General features: G+C 50.8%; 2 protein-coding genes across 2 annotated transcripts in view; one reads left to right on the top strand and one right to left on the bottom strand.

Annotated features, from left to right (window-relative positions):
- Window positions 1-1,301: 1,301 nt before the first annotated feature.
- Window positions 1,302-19,128, bottom strand: SLC8B1 (solute carrier family 8 member B1). The gene is made up of 16 exons (XM_025193072.1): window positions 18,994-19,128; window positions 14,337-14,546; window positions 14,063-14,215; window positions 13,523-13,575; window positions 12,393-12,450; window positions 10,208-10,313; window positions 9,409-9,576; window positions 9,082-9,189; window positions 8,897-8,956; window positions 8,306-8,436; window positions 7,177-7,318; window positions 6,224-6,345; window positions 5,687-5,840; window positions 4,801-4,881; window positions 3,097-3,161; window positions 1,302-2,594 (listed from the first exon to the last, which is right to left on the bottom strand). The coding sequence occupies exons 2-16, from the start codon at window positions 14,463-14,465 to the stop codon at window positions 2,397-2,399; spliced, it is 1,728 nt and encodes a 575-aa protein (XP_025048857.1). The 5' UTR covers window positions 14,466-14,546; window positions 18,994-19,128; the 3' UTR covers window positions 1,302-2,396.
- The window catches only part of PLBD2 (phospholipase B domain containing 2), a 39,619-nt gene continuing 38,561 nt past the window's right edge, over window positions 18,071-19,128 (top strand). The window contains exon 1 of the mRNA XM_025193080.1: window positions 18,071-18,483. Coding sequence (XP_025048865.1) covers window positions 18,410-18,483 — 74 coding nt within the window. The 5' untranslated portion in view covers window positions 18,071-18,409. The remainder of the gene's footprint in view (window positions 18,484-19,128) is intronic.

Below are 19,128 nucleotides of genomic sequence, written 5' to 3'. Positions count from 1 at the left end.
CTAGCCTGAACCTACTTCCAATCAACTTGTGGCCGTTGTTCCTTGTTACTCTGGGAGGCGCTCGGGGGAACAGGGTCTCACCCATTCCCCTCTGGTCCCCCCTAGTAAGTTTATAGATGGCCACTAGATCCCCTCCCCTTAGCCTTCTCTTGTGGAGGCTGAACAGATTCAGGTCCTGTAGCCTCTCCTCGTAGGGCCTGCCCTGCTGCCCTCTGACCACGCGAGTGGCCCTCCTCTGGACCCTCTCAGTGCTGGCCACAACCCTCCTGAAGTGCGGTGCCCAGAACTGGACGCAGTACTCCAACTGCAGCCTGACCAATGTCGCATAGAGGGGGAGGATCACCTCCTTGGACCTGCTCGTGATGCATCTGTGGATGCATGACAAGGTGCGGTTAGCCTTGCTGACCGTGTCCTCATGCTGGCAGCCCATGTTCATTTTAGAATCAGTGATGACTCCAAGATCTCTTTCTGACCTCACTCTGTCCCTTGACAACTAACATAATATTTTCAAACACAGTTAAGTCACATCTATAAAAATGACTGCCAACCCCAAATCCTGTTGACTTTGAGAGAAAACCAAGCACCTCAGTCATTTTTTAAAATGGTCTCTAGGCTCCCTAGTCAGATGCTTCCAAAAATGTCCTGAAATATCACTCTTAAATTTCTGGTTTTTGTGAGCGTTTGGGATCTGACAGTTTCTAACTGTGTAGTTAATTTTCAAGCAGTGGAAGCAGCTAGGACTCCTCCCTTTGGAAAAGTGCTTCTGTCTCGGCTCAACCATTTCTTCCCTGCTTCCTGTTTTCTCCAGCTTGCGCTGCCTGTGGTTTGACTGGTTGATTTTGCCAGGCTTCCGGCCACTGCTGTTACACAAGGAAAGATGACTAGTGTATGCAGTTGTGTGCCGATGGAGGACTGAAAAAACCTGTGACAATGGAAATTGTACTGAGCAGGGGAAGGGGGGGATCTTTTTAATGATAGACTTCTCCATATGTGGCTGCTATTTTAGGAATCTCTTACTAAATCAAAAGAGGACTGCTCTCTTCCCATTGGCACTAAAGCCAGTTTCAGTGTAATTAGTGCTGTGTGGTGTGACTTTTGGCCTGTTTCTGGCACCACCCTGTTGCATGCTCTGCTCTCGTGTATTTTAATACTGCTGCAGACTGTTCAAGTCAAATCCAGACAACAACAATGGATGAACCCTGTTTACTCAGTATTATTTGTACTGCGGTGACTGCTAGAAGACCCCGGTCATGGACCAAGAGTCCATTGTGCTATGCACTGTATTAGCACTGGACACCAGGTAAAGATCACTGACTTGTGTTTATTTGACTTTTTCATACAGCATCTGAGCCTCGGATTCCAAAGGCAAAAAGGTTGTGTGTGTAAACCAATAGAGTACCAAGTATTTCCCCATAGAGAAAATATTCACATTGACATACCGGGGATCCTGAATGGGAACTCAAGTGACTAATTCCACATTACTTTCTTTGCTGCTGTTTTAACCCAAGTTAAGAACATACCCTTTGTATAGTGCAAACATGCCCAAAGTTGCACTGAAACAGTTATTTCACAAGTTTGCATTATTGTGAAGTGAATACTGATTGCTTTGTTCTCCACAGGGGAAGCTGGAGTGAGAGGTATTAAAGGGAAGGAGGAAATAAAATCAATGGAAGGAATAAAAAACTATAAAAATGTAATTTTCCTGTGTGTAAAACTCCTTTCTGTGCAGTTGCAAAATTCCTCTGAGGACCACAGTCATTTAAAATGATCCCTGTTCAAAACCTTCCTTTTAAAACAGTCTCTTTAAAAATGGTTCCTATTCTGACCAATCCCTTTCCATAAAAAATGAATGGGAACAATTAATACTGACTGGAGTGCCAGCGAGATGGCTTGACATGTGGTTCCCAGTTCTTATTTGGTTGGGCAGCCCCTGAGCTGGAGGATGTGTGGATTGAGCAGCATTGTTTTGTTTTCCCCTGCTGAATCAGCTTCTAGTTCCCTGGGGTGGAAGGGTTGTTTCTGGCTTAACATCCAAAGCGTGCTACATCTTAGCAGTAAATTCAGATTGTCGTAATGCCTTCAGGATAGGAAAATGAATGCTAGGTTTGGTGGTGCGTTCACAAGGAAGATAGGTTACTTGGTCCGAGTCCTCCTTGGGTGGGGTGTCCTTCAGTGATTTGGAGAAGGAACTGAATGGGTCCAGCCAGGGAATGTCAAAAGTCACTTGCCAGTTGAGCATCCGGCAGTGGCAGCACAAGGACTGGACTTCCCCACCTCCAGATCTTGCTTCTTCATGACTAGCAACTCGGTCTGAGACCTGCGAGCTCTGAAACTCATCCCAAGCTCCTCATCGTAGGTGGTATCAAGTGACTGGACATCCTCTCTCAGCACTGCTTTCAGAGGGTGGTAAGCTCAATCACCTTGAATTCTGTCAGCAAAGCCACAGTGAGGAAAGCCAGGTAGTAGATGAGGAGGCAGATGCCGTATGCTTTGCCCAGGTGGAAGCACTGTGCTGGCACTGACACAAAGGAAAATACTAAGCTAAGCCCCAGCGCCCCAGCCAGGATCCACATTAGAAGGCCATCTGGCTCCAGCTGAGAAGGGAGACAAGAATTAGTGAGTTTTTATCACTTATTAAAAACAGCACTGTCACTGTCCCTGTTTATTCTGTTGGCCAGAAGCAAGTGGTACCATCTAGTGAAAGGCTGACAATACAAACTACACCACTGATCTCTGTTTCCACACCACATCCAACTGCCAGAAACAGATGCTGTGCCAGGCTCCATGAAAAGGGATTCTGCACACTGGCCACTATGATCCCTCTATCAAATGCCAGGCACTGTTTAACTTGTAGAAATAGCCTCCCCTTCCTGTTTTAGCTGTAACTTCATCTGCTTTTGTTAAATAGACTTGTGTTGACTTCACACCCTGACGGAAAACAGCCTTTCACTGTCCCCCCTCTGTCATGGTGGAAGCTTTAACATAGACACATCTCCCCATGCTATCTAACACTGCTTAGAGGAGGTAAATACAATCCAGACAAGTCTCCCTCTTCCCCACAGACAGGTGCAATTTAAGTCTTCCAGACAGCCTTACCTTTACCACAGACTGGCTGCTTGTCATCTGCAGTAAGCAGCCCAACCCCACTCCAACCAGGATATCTGCAGCCAAGTTCAGGAACAATAAACCCTGCAGGACACAGAACTAGCCACGAGGGTGAGCAGCTGGGGCAAAGCACAATTGGATTTTCACAGCTGAAAAATGGGATTACCTCATACAAGCTGTTTAAAGAGGAGCAAGAGAAAGATGCTGGTCACACCGGTCCTACTGCTGGAAGGCCTAGATGTGGCAGAGCTAGTTGCTGGCTCAGAGACAAGGCTACTGTCCAGGAACATGTTGCTCATTCATTATGACAGCAGACCTACAGCTACTGAGGATGGTGATCATTCCTCTTCTCTGAGCAGCAGTAACTGGCAGCTCTGATGTGGTATCTGAGCACCTATCGGGTTACCTGGGACAAGAGGGCTTTCCTGATCCTACAGTTGTAGCATCGTAGCTAGAGTCCCTGAATGCAATGTTCCTGTGTTCCTGCCTTACTTGGAGTTGCAAGTCAGAGCATAGGGTGAACATGATCCTTTTGCTAAATGTCCATGGAAACAGTGTAGGATAGTGCATGCAGCATAGGCACCAATTGCCCTGATTTAGGTTCTAAGCCAGACCCTAAGGCTAACTTTCTATATGGTGGGTGCATTAACGCATTATATTAATGCCCCTGAATAAACTCTGGTGCAATTTGTGCCAGAGTCAGCTACTCCCAGGCATAACGTTTTCACATGCGCCCAGGACTGCAGCAATTTGAGCTGGGGTGGTCCTGGGCTGAAGGCATATCCGGGAACTTGAAGACATGCCTGGGAGCAGCTGACCCGAAGCAGGGGGCCTGGCATCGTGGGGGGTGGGAGGGTCAGCCCTGGGTTTCAGGTGATGTCAGGCAGTAGCGGGGATGACTGGGGCATGAGGGCAGGCAGCTCCTGCACTGTAGCACCCTCATGTCCCAGCCAGCCCTGATTAGTCTACATGTGCATTTGAATGCATGCAGGTACACTGCTGTAGGACACTACTAGGGCAGTACTGTCTTACAGCAGAGTTGATTAGTTTGCTGCATCCTAAAATGAGCACATGTGTAGATTGTGACACTTTATTGTGGAGCTAATTGGTCAACTGCAGTAAAGCGCACGTGTAGATGCACCCAGTGATGAAGGGCAAGTTACAATCATGGCTACTGAAGTTTTTCCACACCATTCTGCCAAGACAACTTAATCCCATCCAGAATCCTCTTCTTTGATCTGGCCTTTGTTCTGGAAACAAAGGGCTAATACCTCCTGCAATCCTACCTACAAAAGCACCCTCTATGCACAGAGTCCTGAACAGACCCTGCTGATCTGCCCTCAGTGGGGAGATGTGAAGATCTAAATCTACAGGGGGGAAAATTGGGGCTTCATACAATCCCATCTTTTGCCACTACAGAATTAATCGGCAACAGATTCCTCAGCTTCAAGTTGAATAACACCACTTAGCTCTTCTCTACCACTTTTTATTCAGGGATTTCAAAGCAGGATAAATGGTATGGAGAGAGAGAGGCAAGAGACACAAGGGGCAAATGAATTGGCTAAAGTCAATTCAGGTCTGTGACAGGGCTAAGCATAGGAGTCAAGATTCCTGTAGCCCCACCCAGTCTATCTATATGGCTGCTCTGCCTCAGATGAAGAGGTTGTCCAATGCAGATCAAGCTTAAAAGGATACTGAAGATGATGCCCCCAAAGCAGGCAGAGAAAGCCATGCGGGGATATCCTTGCCGCGCCATGGTGAGGTCTGAGAATGTGTCTGCAAGGGACAAAGAACATGTTAGAGTAGCCCCTCTGGACAGGTAACTTCCTCCCAGCTCATGACATTTGCCCTAGGAAAGCTCAGGTGGTGAAAATGGATCATCTGTGGAAGATGAAAGGTTTTGTGGTTGGGAACTGGGCTCCTGAGAGACTTTGCAGTCCTTTCAGCTGCCAGTTTCACAGGGGGACAGCTACATGCCTAACAGGACGTCCTACAGGAGTCTCCTTGGGTTGGATGCAGTGTGCGTTGGCCAACTGTGATGGCAAACCCTGACATAGTGGCAGCCCCCAGGAGATCCTCAGCAAGACACTGGAAGCAGCTTGCTTGTCCTAGCCTCCAGGTCAACATGTTTCCATATAGCAGCGACTGTTAAGGGGGCAGAATAGCAAGAGCAGTATCCTACAGCCATCGATGTGCAATTTCTCTGCCCTGCAGCCCAGCATATACGACTGGGAATCAGCCTTGCATGCTGTTGCCAGAGGAGGAAAGGAGGGGCAGTGGTACGGAGAGAACCAAAGTGGATAAAGTTCCTACCTAAGGAAGTGAGCCCACCCCACCCTGCACCAGAGCCATGAGCCAGGCAGCACAGAGCTGTGGGTTCTCTAGCTGACAGTGGTGAGGATGTCTGAATCTCTGGCCACTGGTGGCAATAAGGGTCACAAAGCTACTGCCACTGGTGGGCCAAGCTGTTCCCTGTTCTCCAGGGAGGATCCACATTGTCGTCTTCCTCAGTATCCACTTCTAAGCATCTGGGCTCTAGCACATCTGGACTGTACACACACACACACACACGTCCCCTCACCACCGATGCTGTTCCCCCAGGCCAGCAGTGTCAGGCCCAGCACAGTGTTGCTCAGCTGGAAGATCACACCCAGGGTCCGTAGGATGTTGACTACCTCGGTGGCAGCAGCTTTAATCCACATGGCACTGGCCAAGAAACCCAGGAAGGCAAAGAGCTGTCAGGGAGAGAGCAGGGGCACCGCAGTGTAATCATGTGTCTGGGGCACCTGAGAGATCCAGCTCCCTAGCTCCATAGCTGGGGAAACTAGGGGCCCTGGCAAGGCCACCCACCCTCCCCGATGCTTCAATGTTGGCCAAGCTGGGAATCAGACTCCAGCCTCTCCCCAAAGGCAGCTGGAGGCATCAGGGCAGCCTCAGGACCCCAGCTGATGAGAACCATCTGATCATCATCAGCCTCTAGCTCTTCCCAGAGCTGGACTGGATGGGAAGGGGACAGCACTGCCACAGCACTGGACAGACGGGAGTGGTGAGTAGGGAAGGGTTGCACAGGGCTGGACTAGGTTGGAAGGGGAGGGGACTTGTCACGATAGGTTCTTACACAGTGGTACTTGGGTGGTTCCCTGTTCTTTGTAGTGAAGAAGATGACAAGGGCCAGGAAAGCCCCAGTCAGGATCACCATGCCCCAGATGGGGAAGACACCCTGGATTTTGTACAGTCCATCTGCAGGAGGGAGAGATGGGGAAGGGAGAATGTCAGTACACAGAGTGCCTCAGGTCAGGTCAAGCCTGGCATGGTACAAACCAACAGCCCTCAGCAAGCCTCAGGGATCAATCGGGGGGCTTGCTCTTTATCCAAGGTATACAGAGGGGGCTCAAGGTCTCCAATTTGGAGCTGGATCCTAACAGGCCTTGGTACAAGTTAATGTAGCTTGTGCTGGCTCCCTGGGGTAGCTCTGCTGGCAAGGACAGCCAAAGCAGAGCACATGCTGAAGTGCATGCCTTCTTCCCTCTCCCCTGGTGAGGGTTGGGACACCAGCTGAGGACTTCACCCAGAACTAAAATGCAGCCCCCCTTGAGGGGGAGGGGAAAGAGCAGCAGCCAGCAACCAGCAGTGCTACATGCCCATGAAAGACAAGGGAGAAACGTTCTTCTTGCTTTTGCTCTCTGCTGAGCAGATACGGCCACTGCTTCCCAGGGACACCCAGCGGGAGCCTGCAGAGTGCTCAGTTCCTCTTACCCATGGCACCAGAAGGCTCAGTAGGACCCTGCCACAGATATCATAGAGCTGCTCTTGGCCAGCTTCCTCCCCCACACCCTTTGGTGAGGAGGAAGTGTGTCCAGGGGCTGAGGATCAGTCCTGAAATGGCTGCACTCCTAGGGGTGGCAACTGTAATGACCTGAGCCTCAGGCACCTGTGAGGCCAGTGGAGCCGTGTAGTGCAGCTCCCACTGCAAAGCCAGTAGTAAGTTGTGCTCTGCTGGGCATTGGGTCCAGGATGCCTGGGCACAGGTAGGGGCCAGAGAAGGGCACCGGGTGAACATCAGGTTCTTACAGGCACCGGATTTCAGTGTGAGGATGCAGACCAGGGGACTGGTGATCAGATGCAGGCAGTTGAGCGGTCTCTTCCAGTTCCGGTCCTCCTTGTCAGGGTCCACGATGGGAACGGAGAGCAGCAGCACAAATTCAATCGGCATCTGGGAACAGATGGCTGTAGGGGTCAGGCTTGCAACAACGGCCACACCCATAACTCCCCGCTCCTGTACAGACACATTACGTACCCTCCCCCCTAGTTACAGATCCCTTGCCTTCCGATGCCACATTCTCACCAATGGCACTCCACATCTTTGCTCCAGGTTGTCAGACACATGATCCCCCAAAACCCCAGCCAGTGTCTTACACCAATAGCTCAGGAATGGCCTGTTCTCAAAATGGGGTAGAGTGCTTAAAACCACCTCTGAACATGCCAGGCCATTTATTCAGGTGTTGGACCATAGACACCGGGTGCTTTCAGTAGTCCAGTCTCACGGGTCTGGCCACTGTTTATGCCCTGGCCTGTTCCTGGTTGGCATGTTCTTTGCGGGGTGAGCAGTTTGAACCACTCCTGGCATCCCTGGACCTGGTCTGGATGCTAGAGAATGTGGAGAGCCAATTCTCTCCCTAGAGGACCAGGTAGACCAGGAAGGTTGTGAGCTGGTGCCTCTCACTTTGGTGTTACCAGTTCACAGCTAAGGTCAGGTCCAAAAGACCTGCCTGCAGGTCCAGTAGCTTCACAGTCATGTTCCTAGCCTGTCCTAGCAACATTCCCTTGCCACAATACTCTAGAGATGTCTGATGCACTTGGACCTGCTCCTGGCATCACAGCAAGGTCTCTAGCTTCTGTGCTCCAGGATCTCCCTGCCCTTTGAGATGCTGGCCTTGGAGCCAGGTCCTGCTCAGTGAGACAGAGAGCCCTTGGACTGTGATCATGGGTATTTCTCCACTTGGTATCAGGGTTGGCAGGTAGAGAGGAAGGAACAATTCCCATCCCCATCTAGATGGGCCTATTCTTTTTAAGACACAACCAGGTTGTTCTGCTCCCTTGGTCTCCCATGTTACTTGCCTGCCTCAGTCTGCAGCCAGGAACAAAAGCCCAGCTGCCCATGTCACAAAAAAGGAATGTCACAAGGCTGCAACCAAGCTACCTTAAAAACTTCGAAGAGTCTCCAGTAACAGGGCTTCCTCCTCCACTTTCTGTAATCCAGGGTATTCAGGGATTTGGTCAGGATGTGGAGCGTTTTCTCCTCATGTGGGAGCAGGGGTCGATATTCTTCACCTGTTTGAGAGGAGCAAAGATTGAGTTGGGCATAGGGCTGCTGTGTTTTTTTAGCTTCATGGGTCCACAGTCTACAGAGGCCCCTAGGGTCCCCCAGTGCCATCCTCAGCTGCCATTCCCTAGCCCATGCCCTGTTCTTTGTTTAACCAGTCAGGAATTGTTCCCTGACTACACCAAGTGTTCTGGGAGTCTGCTTCTCCAAGCCAATAGCTATGCAGGTAAGCATCTGTCCCTCACCTGGCTCCATCAATGGAGCCCAGTGCCGAGTCCTTCCAAAACAGAAGGAAAATTCATTCTCTATGTCCATTGTTTCTCCGAATTCCCAACAAAACTTGTGACCATGGCAGTTGAGTGAACAACTACAGTCCCAGCAGTGCTCTCCACCCACTAGACCCTGCCTCATGCCATGTAGTGAGGAAGCTGTGCACATCCTAAGCCTGATGCGCAAGGCAAGACCTACCAAAATCCGCACCGTTCATGCTTGAGGTGGAACCACCATTTTCAGACTCTGTCACAAGCTCTACAGGGAGAGAGAAGAGGGCAATGGGGCCACAGAAAGACCATGAGGGGCCAGGTCACCTGTGAGGGTAAACAGTGTCAGGCCAGTCCCATGAGGCTGGAGCTCTCCTCTGGCAGCTCTCTTACCTGGTTCTCTGGAGCTGGAAGTGGATGACCCTTCCCTTCGCTGTCTCCGGTGGATCCAGGTGCAGATCACCACAGTGCAGACATAGAATATGTACAGCCCAAGGTAGCCTATCATGGAGCAACACAGAGGTGGAGACTTCTCTGGCTTTCCCATCTCTGTCTGCTCTGCCTGCAGGCTTTCCCTGTACCCCCTCAGTTGCCTTTCCACAACCCCATTATTTACCCCTACAGCAGTCCTTTCCAAGCACTCCCACCAGGGTAAGCTATTCCCAGTGGCTCCCTCATGTCCCTGCTGCTCCTCCTTCACAGCTGGCTGACGTGACTTACCAAGAGCCCAAGGCAGGGAAATGCTCCCAAAGTAAAGTGCTAAGAAGGTCACAAAGACAGCCACCATGTAGAAGATGGCATCCCTGAGGAACGGCCGGGAGGCTGCTGTGAAGGGCTTCACCAGGGCAATCCCACCAGCCAGCACGGTGGTCACGAAGATGCCAGCACCTGTGGACAGACACCGTCAGGCAGGGTCGGTGTTTGGTTTGCAGGTGGCTCCCTCATCTGGCACCCTGGACCTCAGCTGACGGCTTCCCTGCTCCCCATCCCCCTGGACACACCTGGACAGGTTGGAGGAAGGAGAACCTGGAGCCCTGGGTAGGCCTGAGACACAGAGCAGAGGGCGAGTGCTGTGAATCTGGGTGAGGTGAGGTGGGATGGGGAGGGGGTGACCAGCCATGTCACAGCGCTCTGGCAGGACCCAGTGAGACATCCTGGTCACAGAGCACTTCCTGGTGGCCAAGGCACACAGCAGCCCCAACAATTAAGTTGAAGGAGGCCATTCTCTCTAGCAGAGATGGACACTGGGGAGAGAAAAGCCAGGGCACACTTCCCACCGCAGGCAGCTAGAGACCTGCCAGGAGTGATGAGGAGGCTGCTCTTAGAAGCCTGGCACATGAGTGGTATTCTGAACATCTCACCCCAACATGGACATAGGGGAAACGCAGCAGGGGACAAAAGCATAGGCAGGGGAGAAGGACTGACATGCCTAGCCACCCCCTTACAGACAGAGTGGAGGCAGCAAGCACATGAAGTTTCTTGGGAGAGGGACAGTGCTGTGTCTGGGAATATTTCATACCAAAGAGAGCCCCGATTGCCAGCCCCGCAGTCCTGGGGTCAGAAAAGGCCACCACAGCACTGAAGACATCTGGAGCGCCGTTCCCAAAGGCGAGGAAAGTGACGCCATGGAGAGGAATGTTAAGGAAGGGTTGGCCAGGTTGGCCTGACCTCCCTCCCAGAGGCTCCTGGGCACACATCTACAGGGCCACCGCCTGCTCCTGCCACCTTGCTGAGCAAGCCTCACGGGGACAGCCTAGCTTGTGGGAGCTAGTGGGCAGTGTCACAACCCAAAGTTGTGGTTTTTCTTGTTTGTGTGTGCTTCAGCATTGCTAAATCATGTTCCCGCCAAATTGCAGCTCTTTTGCACGGTGGAGTGTTCTGTTGTAATGGAGAACCCGCGTGCAGGAGCTTTTCCCACCAGTTCTGTAGCTTTCTTTGCATCGTGCATTTCTTTTGCATTATGGTGATGCACGATGCAAAGGAGTTCCTGCCATTTGTATTTAGATTCGTGCCACATTATTGGCCGGTTCTAAATGTAGGCATACGTGGCGGCTAGCTATTGGCTTGCTAGCCGTACAAAAGGCTTGGGTAGTTTCCGCCCAAGTTGGAGAGAGAGAAAGCACGTGGAGTTCGGGAAAGGAGCGTGAAGATCTCTAAGCGCTGCTGATCCATACGAACCCAGCTTTTTCCTTAAGAGGGCAACAGAGGTTTAATTTGTTGAACCCACGGAGCTTCAACAACTCCGGGGGACCTATTTACCGAACCCTCGGAGCCTTAACAACTCCGAGGCACATAACGTCTAGCCTCTCCCCATCGCCGATCGCAGTCCAGACGTATCCCTGTCCTAAGGACCCAACTGTCGAACCCACGGAGTCTTAACAGCTCCGGGGGACCTGGGAACCGAGTAACACTCACGGAGATACAGCTGCTCTGTGGGAACGAATTCTTGAACCCGTGGAGCCTGAATCACTCCGGGGTCAAGGAACCGAGTTTATTAGAGTCCTCCACCGAGAACTCAAGCGGAGCTGTGCCTGGAAAGCTGACCAGCCTACACCGTAACCACCTTGGGTGTAAGTAAATAATCTTTTCAATCAACCATTACACCTCCGTGACTGATTCTAGCTCGAGCGTACCAAACCGCGCCGCGGTTTTTCTCCAGCCCCGTGTACCCGGGCTGCCAGCCACAGCCTGTGTGCACAAAGACGGGCCCGGCTCGCCCCCGGCTCGCACATGGCGACCCAGATGGGATCGAGAGAGAACTCGCACAGGCAGGACTTTGATCTAGCGCAGTAATCAGGAGCCAGGGGTTCCCTTCCCTGCAGGCACTGGCCTGCTAGGTGACCTTTGAGACATCCCACTTCCCCATGACCGAGTTTTCCCATCTGTAAAATGGTCATGAGTCTGCTGCTCTCCTTCAGAAGCATTCCAGTGCATGACAAGTATGTTGAGAAGTGATCAGAGAGTGACACTGCTGTAGCAAGACAGACCCAGGGGGCTCCATTCCCTGCTCAGAGCAGCATCTACAACAGCAGACAAGGTTTTTGAAAGCACCAGCCTGGCTTCTCTCTCACTCAAGTCAATGGCAAAGCTCCTCTGATGGTGATGGGAGCAGAGTCAGACCAGCCCCACAAGCTCTTGAAAACTCCCTCTAAGCAACAGTTACCAGTAGCTCCTTTGTGGCACTTGTTGGCTGTAGCTTCCCAAAGCTGGGGAACAGCAACAGTCTGTCCAGCAATAGTCTGGCATAGTCCATCCAGCCTCTGCTCCCAGTCTCTCATGCCAGCTCCTAACTTGTAGGTTCAGTCCTGGGCTAGGGGATATGTTTTTTAGGCTCTGGTAGCAAATGTTTCAGTTCCAATGACAGTAAGTGAAACAGGATGTGGAAACATACAAGGTAGCTACTAGACGCGGCATTGCACATATTCCCAGAGACAGTGAATACCCCCTCTTCTTAATACCACAGGGCAGCTAGGCATCTGGAGGATCCAAAGGCCATAGACAACAGCCCGTGTGGCCCTCAGAACAGTCCCAGCACATCAGGCTGCTTTCACTTCCCCCACATCCTCCCCTGCAGCTTCCATGCTGCTCCGGGTATGAAACTCCCTGCCCCCATCCCTCTTTGTGCAGATGAAGCTTCCTGCTCCTTCTGTACTGCCCATTCTCCCAGCCCTGCCTCCTTGCAAAGGTATCTACTGGAAGGATACTGCTACATTGTGGGACAGCCTCAAGTTGGTGGAGATGGCCGATAGATTGGGGCAAAAGCTGGAGAGAGAGAGAGAGGACAAAGAAAAAGTCAAGTAGGTAATAATCCCCCATTCCCAGAGCCAAGGAATGGGCAGAAGTGATTGTATTGTACAGAACAGGGATCACTGGACAAACTGTTTCCTCTTCTCTTCATAATGGGCTTCAATCCTGACCCACAGTCCCCTGCTATTCCAGTCCCAGCCTCCCAACATACACAGCTTTGCCAGTGCCCCTCTTCCCTGACCTGCACCCCCTCCTTCATCCTCCTAGTTGTGCACTGGCTTTGTAATGTAAACCAACAGCTACTGATCAAACAGTGGAAGCCTGGTCCCTAAATACCCAATCCTGGACTTAGCCATCAAAGTAATTTCATTTGTGACCTCTCCCAAAGCCGACACCTCTGAAGGTAACTACTCAGGCCCTTGAGGTCTGATATATATTGTAAAATTGATCATGTCCCCTCACTGACCTAGCTCTGCTGGCAGAATGCCTTCATCTAGACACAGCTTAGTTCCCATCCTTTGGAGAGGAACTAAACCAGAAGGAAAAACCCCTCCTGCTGCCATGCACTGTTTCCAGCTCTGGCAAAGCAGTGGTTGGCAGCAGCCCCACAATGTAGGGTCAGGCAGTTTGACTGTACAGCCCAGTCCTCTCCTACAAGGTTTCCTGGCATGCAGTTGCCACTGTGGCTAATATCAGCAGAGCAGGGACACACTCGGCTGCTTTCACCAGTGCTCTCATCATGCAAGGGGGTGACTCAGCAGAAGCCATGGAGAGGTGCCCAAGTCACACAGCTGCCAACTCAACTGCTGGGCTGCATCCAGGCTGGCATTTTGCTGGCAGCTGTGTGTTGACTGGGAGCCTGCAATGTTTGGGGAGGTGTTTTGACTGTAAAAGGCTCAGCTCCGCCAACGTCCATTAATGTACATGTGGATGCCAGCACATAGGTGGTGACAGAGACTACTCCCATCACCAAAACCTTGTGGCACAGGCCAGATCAAGGGAAACTGAAATGGCCATGAATACAGAGGTCAAGACTCTGGGTTTTTTTGATGTCCTTTGCTCCTGGTCACTCTGAACAGATACTCACAACTTCTCAGCCGTCACTCCGAGGATGATGAAGAGATACAGCAGCCACATCGCCTGTAATAACCCAACAGTGAATTAGCAATGGGTGCTAAGAGCTAAGAAGAGATCCCAAGGGCTTCTGGGCAATCTCCCCAAAACCAGGGCAGGGGAAGGGGGATGGTCATTACTGAGAGCCAAGAAACCACCATGGAAAGAGTTTCCTACCAAACTAGAAATCAAGTCAAGTGGTCTGGGCTGGATAAAGAGCCCTGCACCCCCACTCTCATTACCCCGCTCCCCTGAATCACCCTCTGCCACATCTGTATGACCTCAGCCCAACCTAGGTTACCCAGCTCACTCCATCCCTGGCAGCGTCCTTCTCCTGGGGCTCCGTGTAATGCATCATGGCTTGTCCTCACTTTCCTGCTGCCTTCCAAGTAGCTTTCTCCCTCCAGATCTCCCTGAACAAGCATTCATCACTCCCACTCCCTTGGGCTTTCCCCATTTGACCTCCCACCAAGAGCATCCCACAGGGTGACAATCCCATCCCCCCAGTCCTCACATAGAGCGTCACGGCCAGTGGTAGAAGTGTTGAGGGGAAGACACAGAAGACCCCATCCAGGTAGTCGAGGAAGCCACCATCAATTTGGCAGTCAGGGTTGGTGCGGATGAAGGAGCACCACTGCGAGCTGTTCTGCTTCCGCACCTCCCAGCACTAAATGACAGGCAATAGGTTAGAGAGAGCTGGCTCTAGGCACCAACACAAGGAAGGCCAGGCAGGCATAATCACTCTTTGGCAATCTGAATTGGAAATCAAATGGCTAAAGGAGACTCACTGCTGAGTGGCACATGCTGAGCCAAGGGTTGCCCAGTCTCAGGGTTATCATTAGAAGGCAGTGGGGCTTAGTGAGCAAAGCACTAGACAGAGACTTGAAAGACCTGGGTTCTCTTCCCAACTTCACCATGGACCTGCTGAGCAGCCTTGAGCAAGTCACTTCACTGCCCTGTGCAAGTCACTTCACTGCCCTGTGCCTCAGGTTTTCCACCTGTAACATGGGGATAATGACAGTGACCCAACATGTGATACATAAGAGCTAGGTATTGTTTGTGTTACAATAGCAACTACAGGCCCCAAACCAAAGTGGAGCCCTACTACGCCAGCCACAGAACCAAAAAAAGAGAAGAGAATCAGCCCTGCCTCAAAGACCCTATAACTTAAACAGACAAGGGGAAAGCAGAGAGAGGAATGATGGTCCATCATCCAGGGTCTGCTCCTTTGTAGCATGCCTGAGGGGTCTCATTCCTTCAGGCAGCACAGACTCAGGGGCTGGAGTTGGACCTCAGGGTGCTGTTGCCAGCCAGGTCTTTGGCAGTTCCCCCTGCAGTGTCCCTTGTCTACACCTGGAGGTTCACAGCAAGGCTCCTCCACCTCCCACCCAGACTTCTGAACCAGCCATGAGCCATAACTACACAGAGGCATGAATACCACAGCTCAGCAGGGCATACTGACCAAAGCCCTACCAGGACAAAGTTTGATGGGACCCAAAGTATTCCCGCCTCAAGCTGCTCTCCTGGGTATCAACATACATTCCTCCTTCCCCTACACCTCAGATGGGCCTTGCAATCTTGCCCAACCTCTTTGTCAGCTTCCTGATGACATAAGGTGAGGAGGCAATGCTGTGTATTTGGGTTGTGCTCATCAACATGGCATCTGACCTTTACAGTGGTGGCAGCAGGTATACACATTTGAGGACCTTAAAATGGGACGCCAGTTGCAATGGCCAAATGCGGACCAGTAATCCTCCAGCAAAGCTGCTGTGCCAGAGGCAGTACCTAATGTCCTTGGAATATTCATCCATATTCTCCAACAAAGCAAGAACTATTCTGGACTAATAATGATTTAATTCAAAAACACTTCCTCTGCTTTGAAGCATGTTAATTACTCCAGGATGGATCTCCTCCAAAATAACTATTCTGTTAATTAACCCCCCACGCAGAGAAGCCCCAGGCTCTCTCAGTTAGTATGGACACAGCACTTACTCAGTGTAATCAAAGCACAACTGCCCTACAGCAGTCTGGCAGCTAGACACAATAGCACAGAGATAAGGGCTGTATACATGACAAGGCATTCACCTTGCAGCCTAGTTATTCCCTATTTCAATAAACTTATTAAACACCTCAGTGCTGATACCATTTCAGAATCACTCAGGAGATGTAATCAATGGTCCACTGAGCTGGGCACACCCAACACTTCCTGAGTTGCTGTGCTTCTGAAGGGTTGTTGTACAATGTTGTCTCTGCATATCGTTGGCCAGCCCATCATGCGTGTTTTGTTTGATCTAGGGGTGTACTTGATAGCTGTGTTGGTCTGAGACAGAAAGACAGACAAAAACTAGAATGCTTGGTTCCAAAATGATATATTTTTTGTCTAATAAAAGGTATCATTTTGGAACCAAGAGTTCTAGTTTTTGTCTGTCTTTTTGTTTGATCCAGTATCTTAGAGGCTTGCTGCTGTCCTGAAAAGTCATAGTTGAAATAAAGATTCCTTGAAATCAGTGCACTGAAAACAAGGTTTCCAGAACAGGGTCCACATGATGACCTTGTCTCCACTGGGAAATGGTTGTGAGCAGCAGAGTTCAGAATGACAAACACAATACCAGAAGCTCTTAGACTGCTCTCTTTATCAGCAAATCTCAAAGTGCTTTTTCGAAGGAGGAATGGGTATCTAAGAACTGGGCAGGAAATGATTAACTTGTCCTGTTTACAGGTATCAAAAGAGCAACATGTTCAAGCCAAAGGAGCAAGAACCAAAAAAGCTTCTAGATACCAACAATTAAATTAAAAAAAAAAAAAAAAAAAAATCAGATTTGGATCAAATCAAAATATTTTGCTTGGGAAATTTTTAGAGGCTCCCCTTGGATTTTGCCCATTTTTTCTTTTTTAAAATCCTTTAGTCTACCTCAGCAAACATTTCTAAATGAAGAATGCTTTTGTCTCGGGGAAGAGGAGAAATTCAAGCTTTAAAAACAGATTTTTTTGACAACTCCAAAATATTTATCCCTTTCTCCCACCAAAGTTTTCAAGTCACAAGGTTCAGTGTTGTGAACACTTTCAGTTTTGACAAATGAATAGTTTTCAGTGACAAACTGAATCAAAGGATTTTCAGCCAGGTTAATCAATGTTCCCATCATACACAGGGAAAAATCAAGACATAAAGAGGCAAAATGATTTGTCGAGGTTCCCTAACAGGCAAGGTCAGGAAAAGAATACAGTTTGCCTAAGTCCCATTCTACCTAGCCATCCTGTAGCTAGGCTATATGGGATTTGAATCTGTGGCTCTCAGGTTTCAACTTGAAGGTTTGACCTTTAAGCCATATAACATCACAAATCACAAGGAGTTGTACTGAGGTCTCATAGCAGAGAGGCAGCTTTGTGTAATCAGCCCTGACCAGTGCTGGAAAATTGACAGAAGTTGAACCCACTGGGTAGCCCAGTAAGGGAATTGCAAGGAAAAAAATCCTCAAACTCCCCAAGGAAATTCCTATCTATTGTTGGATCCTGGCATCATTTCCAATTCCCTTCTCCAACATAAGGCCAGAAGGAAGCACTCACTGCTCAGTGCATCAGGTTTCGGCTGGAGTTCATGAAAAGCTGGCTGGGGTGAAATGATGAATGATTTCCAGGCCTGTGCACAGTGAGCAAGTCGAGAGGTTCAGAGCATGTCTTCTGCCACAGTTCGGCATAGAAAGATGTCACATCTCACTAACAGGGGGCGGGGTGGGTGCAGCTAGAATGGGCTGTGGGCTTTTCAATGGCATATAAGCATTCACTGCTAACCTAGACAAGGAGAAACTCATCACCTCAGCCTGATTGCAATCTGACTTCCTTCCTGCCACTTCAACTCTCTCAAAGTTACTACAGAGGTTACCACTGAAACCACGTGCTCTGCTCCCTCCCAGTGTGGAATCTCAACTTTACAGCCAATTTTCAGTTACATACTTAATGTTTAAACCAGACCTTGTCGTCCCCATTCAGTGTCCCCAGAGACGCTCGTTATACCCGCACACGTGGGGGAAGAATCACGAGAGTTATGCTGGTGAGGTAAACTAGTGGGCTGGGCGCTACACCCAATGCCTTGTGCTCCTCCAGCATTGCCCATCCCAGCAGGTCGCAGCTGCCTTCAGTGCAACACAGGCATGAGAAGTTACAAGAACCACATTAGTAGTGTCATGTGGTTATATTAGTGAGCTGTATCTGGGGAACCCTTCTCAAACTGGATCTTCTACTCCTCCCCTGGGTCTCAATTCAGGACCGCACATTTCAAGCCCCTCGGAGTAAACATGCGGCTTTCAGAGCACTCTGACAAGCTCTAAACAGAAAGCTCTGCTTAGCCTTAACCACTGCCTTGCTGCAAGGAAGACACTTCACCTCCAGTACCAGCAGTTTCAAAGCAACTTCCTGCCCAGCAAAACAGCAATCAAACAGAAGAGACAGCAGCGAACAAGTCTGTTGAGCAAGCAGAAAATACCTGTGGGATCAGGAAATTTTTCCCCAGTTGCTAACCCTAGGGAAAAAAAAAGTTAGGCCGAGAGAGGGGCTCTAGGCGCAGGGCCTGTCCTTCCAGGCCCACCTGGGAATCTGTAAGCCCTGGCTCAGAGGTCCATTGCACTGTTAATGCCCCAGCCGTGGCATGCTGTGGGGAAGCTGCGGCCTTGCTCCGAGCAGCCTGTTTCAAGACATTTCCACTCAGTGCACCATTCAGTGGTGTTGTTATTACAGCACTCAACCAGCCGATGGGATTCCTGGCAGCGGCTCCCTCCATCTGCCAGCCTTATGAAATCAGCCAGGTGAATCAGCAGGGAGGGGCTGGTGCCATAGCCTGGAGGAGAGTGGGTCCAGCAGGACCCGTATGGATCAAGAACCTGGAAAAAGCTACTCCTTTGGTCCAGGCCTCTCCCTGGGTGGCGGGAGCATGGGCAGCAGGTAGGACCACCCCACTTAGATGTCAAAGGAGGGACATAACGCTCTGTGCTTGCCATGGGTCTGGGTCCTGGGCTCACTTCCTTTGCTAACACTGATGTCATACATGTAACATGCAGCCAGTGTCCCCATGGGCGTTCCCACGGCAACCCCTGGGAGGGGCAGGCAAAATACAACCTGCTGGATGGGTCTTGGGGCTGCAAAGTCTCTCGGTCTGTTCTGTGTAGTCTCGGCTGTCCTTTCCAGCTCGAGACCCCGCTGTGCTTTAAAAAGCAGGGCAAGTCTTACTGGTGGTGGTGGTAGCGCTCAACAGCACCAGCAAGGGGCCGATTCTGCCTTGGCGGAGGAGAGAGATCAAACGTCTGTTCCACACGCCCTGGAGAGTCTCCTCAGCGGACACTATGGCATGACACCCGCTCACCCCAGCCTGAGCGCCTTAAAATGCTATGGACGACCCTCCGTTGGGCGCTGTCCATCGTGCCGTTTCTGTACCCGGCCACCCCGGCTACTTACATCCACAGAGTCGGCCCGGATGCCGCGGTGCTCTCTGCCGATGCCCAGCGGGAGCGGAGCCAGGCTCGCGGCCCCCGAGGCCCGAGCTTCCCCGCGCAGCACCCCCAGGGCGCCCCGCACCCACAGGGCCCCCGC

Source organism: Alligator sinensis, unplaced genomic scaffold (assembly GCF_000455745.1).
Source record: "Alligator sinensis unplaced genomic scaffold, ASM45574v1 scaffold216_1, whole genome shotgun sequence".
Classification (NCBI taxonomy): Eukaryota; Metazoa; Chordata; order Crocodylia; family Alligatoridae; genus Alligator; species Alligator sinensis.
Note: the sequence above shows the minus strand (reverse complement) of the source record. Positions and strands in the feature narration are given on the sequence as shown.